The sequence below is a fragment of the Amborella trichopoda genome, chromosome 9, assembly GCF_054954075.1.
Source record: "Amborella trichopoda isolate Santa Cruz 75 chromosome 9, AtrichopodaSantaCruz75HAP2 v2.0, whole genome shotgun sequence".
NCBI classification, from domain to species: domain Eukaryota; kingdom Viridiplantae; phylum Streptophyta; class Magnoliopsida; order Amborellales; family Amborellaceae; genus Amborella; species Amborella trichopoda.
This window is the reverse complement of record NC_142344.1, coordinates 53,387,996-53,399,472: the sequence shown is the minus strand read 5'-3', so window position 1 is coordinate 53,399,472 and position 11,477 is coordinate 53,387,996. Positions and strand designations below refer to the sequence as shown.

General features: G+C 35.7%; 1 protein-coding gene across 1 annotated transcript; it reads left to right on the top strand.

Moving 5' to 3' along the window:
* The first annotated feature begins 207 nt into the window (after positions 1-207).
* PLE (Microtubule associated protein (MAP65/ASE1) family protein) lies at positions 208-9,442 on the top strand. Its single transcript, XM_088846210.1, has 13 exons — positions 208-398; positions 749-806; positions 976-1,182; positions 1,301-1,552; positions 1,745-1,954; positions 2,049-2,204; positions 3,904-4,063; positions 4,871-5,022; positions 5,311-5,398; positions 5,510-5,583; positions 5,669-5,743; positions 6,081-6,366; positions 8,769-9,442. Exons 2-13 carry the CDS (start codon positions 750-752, stop codon positions 9,230-9,232), a joined length of 2,181 nt encoding a protein of 726 aa, XP_088702336.1. The 5' UTR covers positions 208-398; position 749; the 3' UTR covers positions 9,233-9,442.
* Positions 9,443-11,477: the final 2,035 nt, after the last annotated feature.

Below are 11,477 nucleotides of genomic sequence, written 5' to 3'. Positions count from 1 at the left end.
AATTTCGAATTCCACGTCTCTCTCTCTAAAATTTTTCTCTCCTTTTCCATTCCCCCTCTCTCTCTCTCTACTGAGATTTTTCAAATCGAAACCAGAAGTGGTTTCAGAATAGCGGTTTCATTGGTGAGGCTGTTTCTCAACGGTTAGGTGGCGTTTTACCCTGTACAAATTTAAAATACATAAGCACCTGCAACGGCTAGTTTAAATGCTAGGGTTCTCATATTAGGGTTTTTCCTATTTTCAAACGTGAAAGAAAGCGGAAAGTTCGACTGATTTCTTGGATTTCTCAGAGACAGGGCACTTCTCTAAACCCTTCATAGATTGGAAGGTTAGGTCTGCTCTTTAGAAGGTTTTACACTTTCAGATCAAAGGAAATATCAGAGATTCAGGTGTTCCAGGTGCACAATTTTTTTTGGTGTTTTTGTTCATTTTTTTGGTGGGGTTTTCCCTTTGGTCCCTTTTTTTTTTTTTTGGCTACAATCTGGGTTTTATTGACTTGATCTCAGAAATGGTAGACTGTTTCAAGAATTTTCATGACGTTTTTGTGGGTTTGGAGTCTAATAATTTTCACGGGATTAAACCTGTTCTTGAAAACGTCGCATCTGTTATCGATACTTAGGGTCCATGGGTACTCTGAAGAACTACCATGACGAAAGATTTTTCAGTGTTTTAAATCTTTTGATGCAGTTAGTGGCTTATGGTTAAATTTTCTTTAATGATTTTGCTTCTTTTGCCTGTAAATGTACAGAATGACAGAGTTCCAGAGCAATCAAACGACTTGTGGAACCCTTCTTTATGACCTCCAGGTCTCTCTCTCTCGCTCTCTCTCTCGCTCTCTCTCTCTCTCTCTCTCTCTCTCTCTCTCTCTCTCTCTCTCTCTCTCTCTCTCTCTCTCTCTCTCTCTCTCGCTAAGGAACTACTTTCCTGGATGATCCTGATTTAGGGTTTCCTGTTTTTCTCGTTATCTGTGGGCAGTTGATATGGGATGAAGTGGGAGAACCAGATTCTGAGAGGGATAGAATGTTACTTCAGCTTGAGCAGGAGTGCTTGGAAGTTTATAGGAGAAAGGTTGATCAAGCTAGCCGAGCTCGAGCTCAATTACGCCAAACCATTGCAGATTGTGAAGCCGAGCTTGCAGCCATTTGTGCTACAATGGGGGAGAGGCCTCTGCTTCTTAAGCAGGTACTCTCTCTCTCTCTCTCTCTCTCTCTCTCTCTCTCTCTCTCTCTCTCTCTCTCTCTCTCTCTCTCTCTCTCAGGGTTAAAATTTTGATGAACATATAGTTTTCTGCATTTTTCAGTCCGATCAGAAGGCTGGAAGCTTAAAGGAAGAGGTTGAGGCAATGCTTCCACAGCTAGAAGAGATGAGAAAGAGGAAGGTTGATCGGATAAATCAATTTTCAGATGTTTTGGGGCAAATTCAGAAGATTTCAAGGGAGATCTCTGGCTCAACACTCCACAATTCTTCCAAGATTATAGTTGATGAGAGTGACTTATCACTTAGAAAACTTGAAGAATTCCATAACCAATTACAAGCACTCCAAAAGGAGAAGGTTAGATAGCTTTTCTGCACACCCATGAGCCGTTTCCTTTTCTCTTAATTGGGGGTCTCAATTTGACATGTTTGTCTCTCACTTTTGGGTTGTTTTAAATATCTCTTCTTTTTTCTTTTTCTTTTTTGTAATTGTTTCCCTTTTATGGGGGGTATTTGATTTTCTGGTGTCTTAGAACTGTTATCTTTGCAGAGTGATCGCCTGAAACAGGTCATGGAGCATATGAATTCCTTGAGTGGATTGTGTGCAGTGCTTGGTATGGATTTCTTGAGTACAGTTAGGGAGGTCCACCCTAGTTTGGAGGATTCTGAAGCATCAAAGTGCATTAGCAATGAGACTATTGATAGGTTGGCCAATGCCATACAGAAGTTGAGAGAGGTCAAGATACAGAGAATGCAGAAGGTATGTAATTTCTTCTAGTCTTTTCAATGGTATTAGTGAATTATGATAAATTTTATTTTTGAAATCTCTGATATCCTTTATCTAACTTTGACAGCTGCAAGATCTAGCAACTACAATGTTGGAGCTGTGGAATTTGATGGATACACCTGTAGAAGAGCAACAAGTGTTTCAAAGCGTTACCTGTAACATTGCTGCTAAAGAACATGAAATTAATGAACCCAATAACCTCTCTGTGGATTTCATCAATTACGTAAATCTCCTTATCTTATTTTTCCATGTTGTTATTTTTGTTATTTTATTTGAAGGGCTACCCAAATCTTTCATATGCTATTTTTTAAACCTAGATATGCAAAATGGTCATTGCTAACTGTAGAAAAATTTCACTTTAAAGTTTGATACCTTCCCTCTAAAATAGTGCAACAACCAAGAAAAGGAGTTTCACGTGATGGATGCTCAAATGATCAACCGAAAAATGATGAGGTGACATTTTTAATGATTTAATCAGTCCTATAACAATCCACAGACATTAAGATCTTTCACCATATGCTTCAAAGAAAACCTTACAACCAAGAGCAAGAGGGAGGAACCTTTAATTATTTCTTCGTCTCTTCAACTTTCCACTGAAAAACTCCTCAGATTTTCTACCTTGCACAAAAAGTTTTGACAAAATATTAGAACTCCAATGAGCAATTGACTAGCCTATGTATTTAATAATCACCTATTGACAATTTATAACTTGAATTGAAACAATGAGATTTACAATGTTATCTTTCGTTTGATGCAAATGACTGAGAAACCACAATTACCATGATACACAATCAATTTGATGCAAATGACTGAGAAACCAGAATTACTATGATATACATGGACATTTATTATTTACTGCATTTTTCATTCAAAAATAAAAATGGTGAACAAAGATAGGTGATCAAATGGAAATTTATAAACTTTCCCTATTTGATCTAGAAATCGTATATTGGCTAGCCTCATTACGCATCTTACTAATTAGCTTTTAGATCCTCAGAGCAGGATTTTTCAGTTTTCAACTAATAAACTGTGCTGTAATAAATAAACAATTAAATCCCATAGAACTCTACTCTTAAGTTGGTCCTACCAATGAGGTGTTTCTACTGTTGTGAATTTTACCCCTGATTGCCAAACTACTAACATAGCCTGCTGAATTTTCTTGACTCGTTCACATCTTCATGTTTTATACTATCAAATTACCTCTTTTGCTTCTTAATAAATAACATTTTACAAGCATGCCTTCATTTTAGTCTTAATGTTAAACATTTCTCTAAATATAGTTCAATTCACACCCTAGGCTTTACCACCTATGCCTGTGTTTATGTGCCAGTGAATCTATTTGCATGTGGTGAAGGAACCTAAGACTGCCTGGCATATTTCAATGCCAACTATTGTCCAAATGCCTAAAAAAATAGACCTAGGAAGACACACGGAATTGTTGACTGTGAATGTCTAATGTTTCCTTTAAAGCCTTTAACTGTCAGCATCATTTTTCATCCTAGACTTCCACTTGTTTCCTATATCCTTTAAGACTTTAGAGCCTTTAATTGTCACCAGTTTTTGCCCTTATCAAGACATTCTGCACATGAAGGGAGGATAATATGCATTAATCTCATTGATGGTAGAATACTATTCTCCATTTTAGCCATTTCTATCCAATGCAATGATTAGAGATGAAGGAGAGAGTGGGATCAATCCTGCCTCGCAAGACCCAAAGACGAGAGCATTCCACTCCCTCCATCATTTCAACATTCAAATCACCATTTGTTATCCCATTAAACGGTGACGATGCCATTGAATTGTGATTTTTTTTTATAGAACATCATTGTCCATGGTTTATAGAAGGTATCTTCTCTTTCTTTTCCTCCAAGTCCTTTGCTTGACTTTTCGATTTTGAATATGACGGACATTTGTTTGTGCAGGTGGAGGCAGAGGTTGCGAGGCTGGAGGAACTGAAAGAAAGCAAGATGAAAGAGCTTGTGCTGAAGAAGAGAACAGAGCTAGAAGAGATTTGCAGAAAAACCCATGTGGATGCCGATGAAGAAACTACAATGGCATATGCAGTTGCCGCAATTGAGTCTGGTATGTGTTAGCTACAGTAATAAGTTCTGATTTTCTTACTATGCTGATAAAAGGAAAATAGATGAAGAAATATTTTAGAAAATTGATAGGCCCATTGATTGAAGGAAGATAACAGATGAAGCAAACGTAAAAAGGCAAATGAAGTAAATATCGTAAAGGATTTGTGAACAAATGGTACGTGTCAAAAATTTAAAGACAAGATCGTGTGCACCATGCATTTCCAACTTCATTAAGTTCTTATATTGGCATTCTATACATGTTTAAGAAATATGAAGTGATGATATGAAAAGGAAATGGCAATTTTAGTGGCATAAGGAAAATTTAAGACACTTATGGGACTAGGGCTTTGTATAGATTATTCTCATATTCTACTCAAGATATAGATAAAACTGGAAGTGATAATATCATTTTTTAAAAACTCATGGAAATATTACAAGATTAAAAAAGACAAGTTTCTGAATGTTGCTAAGAGGCTACTCGCAAATTGGAAGAATTATGGATAAATGAAAATTAGCTTGTGAGAAACTTATTAGTTATCTATTTATGAAAAATTTGCAAAACATTAGGCATTGATAGGCCTTTAGTTGAAAAAAGAATGTGATTGTTCTCTCTTTGATACATTTTTTTCTTGTTCTTTCTGTAAAAAATTTTTTCCTTGTTCCGAGTTTATTCTCCAAGTTTTATAGGAACATTTCCAGAAAAACCAATTTTATTTCCTTGATAATTTACATTCAAGGGAGAAAATATCTCACCTGTCCTCTTATGCTCTATGTATTAATCCTGGTATCTTGCTAATTTTTTATTCAGGGACTGTCGACCCGTCTTGTATTCTGGAGCAAATTGAGGCTCAAATTGCCAAGGTCAAAGAGGATGCTTTTAGTAGGAAAGAAATTCTTGACAAGGTTGATAAATGGTTGGTTGCTTGTGACGAGGAAAATTGGCTTGAGGATTACAACAGGGTACAGCTTCTGAATTTGTTTCCTTTGAAATCTTTAGTGCATAATGATCAAGGCTCTCTCTCTCTCTCCCCTCTCTCTCTCTCTCTCTCTCTCTCTCTCTCTCTCTCTCTCTCTCTCTGTATGGGTGTTTCTCTCTCTCTCTCTCTCTCTCACACACACACACACATTACTGTACTATTTAAGGATCCTTTCTAAACTCAGATTTTCCATTAAAATATAAAAGATTGGTAGTGAGCATCTTACACTAAAGGTTAGATGACGACCCAGACTAGACATTTTATGTTACAGGATGAGAATCGCTACAATGCTGGTAGAGGTGCCCATCTTACATTAAAACGTGCAGAGAAAGCTCGGGCAGCAGTTAGCAAGATCCCAGGTACTTTTCTCAGAGAGTGAGAGAGCTTTTTGATCATTTGTTTGCTCACCTTGCATCGATTAGCTATTGCCTTTGCTTCATGGGCTTTAACTATATTGTTTTGTGGAGCAGCCACGGTTGAAGCTTTGGTTGTCAAAACTACAGTGTGGGAAAGAGAAAGAGGGAAAGAATTCATGTATGATGGAGTAAGTGTTTCTAAATCTCTTTCATCTAAACTTTTTGGATCAGAGTGGAGCCAATGTGATCAAAATTCTGTATATTTACAAATAGGTTCGTCTACTCTCCATGCTCGAGGATTACAACATTTTAAGACAGGAGAAAGAGCAGGAGCGGAAAAGACAGCGGGTAAGCATATTGACATTTAGAGATTTATGTAATAAAGTAAGGGATGTATGCTGTAGTTTGAGGGGCTATGGAAAACATGGTATAGTAGGGTCATCACTGTTCAGGGATTAATGGATGGTGATGGAAGAGAATTAGATCCACCAGAGTTCGGGGGTGGGGGATGATGGGCTATAGAAAAACAGAATATATTAGGGTCATCACTGTTCATGTATGGTGATGGAAGAGAGTTAGAGCCGCCAGAAACAGTACAGACCCCATTGATGATGACATAAATGGAATATGCTGGTTTTACACCATTTAGAGTACTTTTCCATAAAAAGCAAATCTAAATTTGCAGGATCAAAAGAAACTTCAGGGGCAGCTAATAGCAGAGCAGGAGGCACTTTTTGGGTCGAAGCCAAGCCCTTCTAAAACTCCTAGTGCGAGAAAGCTTTCGAGAACATCCACTGGGTCCACAAATAGAAGGTTATCTCTTGGAGGACCTATGATGCACACTCAAACTCTTGATTTTCTTCCACCAACTAAGGCCTCTGCTCATGGAGCACGACAAACCAAAAAGGCAGAGCGCCCACATAGCTCTCATAATCACCATCAGGATGACAGTTTTGCTGCTCTTTCGGCAGGTTGGTTTTGCATAAGATGCTCTTGTTGTATCTTTTACTTTTACTTTTACTTTCAATACTACAGTCAACACTTAAAAAAGAAAAAAAAAAAAAAAAAAAATGCTCTGTTCTATCATTATTTATATACGTTTATTTGTTGGGGAAGTTGTGCCGTAAGCATTCGAGTATTGTGTATGGTTCTCCATTTAGGAATCCTTGGCCTGTTTCTGATTGGTCGATGGTGGAGATTAATTGTACATGGGTGAATGACAAAGTAGGCGTCATTATGTTTAATATCCACCTCCTGTTATCAAGAATGGACATGTGATACCTCTTTGCGAAGTAGTGTCTAACATTCTGTTTACTTTATCTAGGAATCCATGGTAGTATATCATAAGCCATTCAAGTATGATGTATGATGATACTCAATTTAGGATCGATGGCCTATTCCTGGTTTGATGGTGGAGATAAACTCTATCATCGTATTCAAGTATGATGTATGATACTCAATTGGGTATGGTTTATGATACTCGTTTAGGAATCCACTTTTTTTTCCCGATTGGATAGTGAAAGACTCAGTAGGCATTATTGTGGTTAATATCCACATCCCTTTATTAGGAATATTCCATCTACTCGATCTTAGGAATCCATGGGTTTGTTCCTGAAAGGATAGTGGATATTAACTGTACCTGGGTGAATGATGGCAGAAGGCCTCATTATGGTTAATATCCCACCTTCCATTATCGGGAAATCAAGGTCTCTTCCTGATTGGACAGTGGAGATTAACCTTATCTTCCATTAACAGGAATTCATGGTCCCATCTTCCATTATCAGGAATTCATGGTCTCTTCTTGATTGGACAGTTATAATATTTATGGTTTATTTATGTGTACGCAAGACATGACTATTTTCTCTGACAATGATTTTAAAGGGTCTGATCATTGTTTTCTTAGCTTCTTTTTTCATTGATAGATTTCTAGCATGTTTTCGCAAGACATGACTATTTTCTCTGACAATGATTTTAAAGGGTCTGATCATTGTTTTCTTGGCTTCTTTTTTCATTGATAGATTTCTAGCATGTTTTATTATCTTTCTGGCCCATTGTTGGTGATGGTTCTGTTAACATTGCCTCCTTTGCTAACGACTGGAGTAATCGTTGTCAAACACCCATCATTATATCTTGGAGAAATTCATGCTAATATCCCTCTAAATTACTGTTATTATAGGAAATCCCCCAAATAAAAAAAAAGTTTGATTTCATTTTCATACTCATTTTGTTTCACAAATTGGCCCCACTTCCATTTTGTTTCCCGAAGTGCCCATACTTCCAACCTTGAAGGACCGGAGTTTATTTATGTGTACGCAAGACATGACTATTTTCTCTGACAATGATTTTAAAGGGTCTGATCATTGTTTTCTTAGCTTCTTTTGTCATTGATAGATTTCTAGCATGTTTTATTATCTTTCTGGTCCATTGTTGGTGATGGTTCTGTTAACATTGCCTCCTCCTCTCCTTTGCTAACGACTGGAGTAATCGTTGTCAAACACCCATCATTATATCTTGGAGAAATTCATGCTAATATCCCTCTAAATTACTGTTATTATAGGAAATCCCCCAAATAAAAAAAAAGTTTGATTTCATTTTCATACTCATTTTGTTTAACAAATTGGCCCCACTTCCATTTTCTTTCCCAAAGTGCCCATACTTCCAACCTTGAAGGACCGGAGTTTAATCTTTTCTTACTCATAATCTTACTCTAGAACTTGGAGGTTTGAAGTTGTTCCAACATCAATTTCGGACGTTCTAAAGTTGATAATCACACCTTCAATGTTTGTAGTAAATTTATGAGCTTCAATTTGAGTTGATGTGTGGAATAACTTTGCATCTTGTAAGGTTTGAGGTAAGTTTTGATACAGATAAAAAGATTAAACTCCGGACCTTTCAAGGGGTAATTTGGGAAAAAGACAAAACTTTGAAAAAAGGGGCATGAACATAAATCAAAACTTCTTGTATTTTTATTTTATTTTATTTTATTTTATTTTTTTTGTGGGGCGGTTGGTGGGGTTTGTGTCATTTCTTAAATAGTGGTATTAGAGGATCGTTAGTGTAAAGTACTCAGTTGACATATTTCTTTTAAATGAATGATTTGAGCACTAAAGTATTCTTTCTCAATTTTTTCTTTTGTATTGAACTTCCATGAATGTTTCATTTCTTTATCCCTTTTTCTCTTCAACTTTTATTTCTTTTCTAAATGTTTCAAATTTAGATTTTTTTGCAACTGGCATTTATGGAACTATTTTTTCCTCGTATTTTTTTCTTCTTATTCTTCTTCTTCTTTGTCATCATCTTCTTCTTACTTTTTAATCATACTCTTCTTAGTATTGTCCCCTGAAAAGTAACATTACTTTGAATAATCATGCAGGTAGGAGAGGTCTCGATATTGCAGGCCTACCAGCAAGGAAACAGTCTCTTTATTCCACCAACAATCCTGAACCTGAAACTCCCTCAACACAAAGGAAACCATTTTCACCAGTCTCTACAAAGCCCAACACGGCTTCTAACTCACTCTTAGATGATCATGTTAAATTACAGAACATAAATTTTGCCAAAAATGCTCCAATTAAGACCACGAACTTGCCCTCTACCCCATCAACCAATAAACACCAAATCTCAGCCACTGACGAAGAAAACAGGACCCCTCAGTCCATTGCTGTGCCTTTCCTAAACACCCCATCTTCAGTTTCAATGCCCATGCAAACTGCAATGACCCCAATGCATATGGTTTCGGCTACACCAGCCGCTCTTTTTGGCCATGTTCAGAGGTCACCGGCTGAGATTGAGTACTCGTTTGAGGAGAGAAGAGCTGGTTTTGTGTATTGCCAATAGTCAAGTGTGTTGAACTTTGTTCTAATCTTGGGCTGGTTTAATGTTTCTTTGGTGATGAGCCAATTGGAGTTGGCTCTTTTGTTGTTGGTTTCTTGTACAGGCGCAGTGGACCTTGGGTGGAAGCTTTTCCATCATTTTTTTGGTTATGTTCCTGGTGTTCTTATATCATGGTCATGATTCTATTATATGGACATGGGCATGATTGGAAAATTACTCTCTTCTACCCAACTTGCGCAAATTAAATTAAAGTAAGGGTGTGGTATGCATAAGGCACGCACCTTCGAATTTTATCATAATTGTAATTTTGGTGTCAAAAAGATCTTAAGTTGAATTGAGGATATATTTTCATCTCTAATTATAAAATTTTAAATTCAAAAAACGATTCAAATCAAGTAGATCTTGAAAATGGATGGTTAAGAAAATATGTTGCGAGAAACATTATTTGGGACTCGAAAGCTATTGTCCTTTTCATATTCATACATCTCAATATCGTGCTGATCAATTATAGGCTTTCCAACAACAAAGTAACCATCTATGATACATTTTTAAGGTGCACTTTAATTCTACATTTTAAGGTTGCTACTATATGTTAATAGTATATAAAAAAAAGGTTTTGACCTTATAAACTTTTTCTATTAAAGAAACCTACCTTGGACAAATTTTGTGGAGTTTTAGAGATATTTTTCTCCATTCTCATCCCTTTTTTTAAAAAAGAGAAATATGGAAAATTTTGTATAGAACCGTTTATCTTTCAAGCGGCATAAAAAACCTTGAAGATTTCATCATATCCATCATCTCTTATCTTCCTCTTTTATTTACTTTTGATCATAAAAATTAGGCCTAACAAATTTTTTTATACCATTTCAACTCAAGAACTTTTTTAATAGGTTAAAAGGCAAAAAAAAAAAAAAAGATGTAAAAAGATTTGTTGAGCTAATTTTTATAGTCAAAAGTCAATAAAAGATGGAGATAAAAAATGAGGGGGTACGGTGAAATTTTTAGGGATTTTTTTATGCAGTTTGAAAGAAAAACGAAAAGAAGGTCTACCATAAAATAATATGAAGAATTAGGGTTCTATACGAAATTTTTCAAAAAAAGGGAAAATTTCTTGTGCTATTCATTCTTCAGCCCTATCATTTATCTTTTTCTTTTTAAAGTATGTCCTTACATTCCTATCTTTACACCTAGTTCTTGATTTTGTATTTTCTGATATGAGTTTCATTCTTTTTAGACATTATATTTTATGCATTTTTTTTTGAAATATGCAGGGTGCTCTTCGATAAATTTGCTTCTTTGTAAAAGTGGAAGTGCCATGCTATTTTGGAAACTTTGACTTTCCATAGCTTCCAAGAAAGCGATGAAATTTGTTGATTTGGGGAAGCCTCAACTTCCGAGCAACCCTATAGAAGTCTTGGCATTGGAACTTGGTGGAAAGGTGGTTGCCTCCTTTTTTTTTTCTTTTTTTTTTTATATTATTTATTTATTTATTTATTTAATTATTTAAGGGAGCGTGGAAAGATTAGCTTTGGCAGCCCCTTCTTCCCTATATAAAAATGAAAACATGTCACTCACTGATTTTTGAAATTCGAAAGCAGTTTCAGATCGATGTCTATAGAAGTCTTGGCATTGGAACTTGGTGGAAAAGTGGTTGCTTTTTCTTTTTTATTTATTTATTTATTTAATTTTTAGGAGAGCGTGGAAAGATTGGCTTTGGCAGCCGCTTCTTCCCTATATAAAAATGAAAACATGTCACTCACTGATTCTTGAAATTCGGAAAGCAGTTTCAGATCGATGTCTTCAACTCTGGTTTGGAAAAAAGCCAGTTTTCTAGTTGGTCTTTACCTCACAAAAGCCTGTGCCTGAACAATTCTAGTTTTGAATTGGTGCACAAAAAAGCACCAGAACTAGTAGTTTGTAATCAACAATAAATTTGGAAATTTAAAATTGAAAGGATTATAAAACTAATTTTTTATTTAAAAATTTGTAATTAGATTGGAAAGTTTTGACATATTGAAAAAGAAAACAAAATAGACATCATTTTTTAGAAAAAGTTTATATAAGGTTGCAACATTAAAATGAAGAATTAAAGATGCACCTCAAAAATCCATCAAAAAATGTTGTTTTAATGTTGAATTATCTCGACATCGAGATGTAAATGAATATGAAAAAAAGAAAAGAAAAAGGATTTCAATTCCTAAAAATAGTACATCTTGCAACACATTATCTAGACCATCCATTTTCAAGG

What these genes read in the sequence shown, in the direction of transcription:
- PLE (XM_088846210.1), top strand. Translation starts at nt 750, where the DNA reads ATGACAGAGTTCCAGAGCAATCAAACGACTTGTGGAACCCTTCTTTAT. An exon ending in CCCTTCTTTATGACCTCCAG is followed by an intron (nt 807 to 975) that starts GTCTCTCTCTCT and finishes ATCTGTGGGCAG; the next exon opens with TTGATATGGGATGAAGTGGG. An exon ending in GGCCTCTGCTTCTTAAGCAG is followed by an intron (nt 1,183 to 1,300) that starts GTACTCTCTCTC and finishes TGCATTTTTCAG; the next exon opens with TCCGATCAGAAGGCTGGAAG.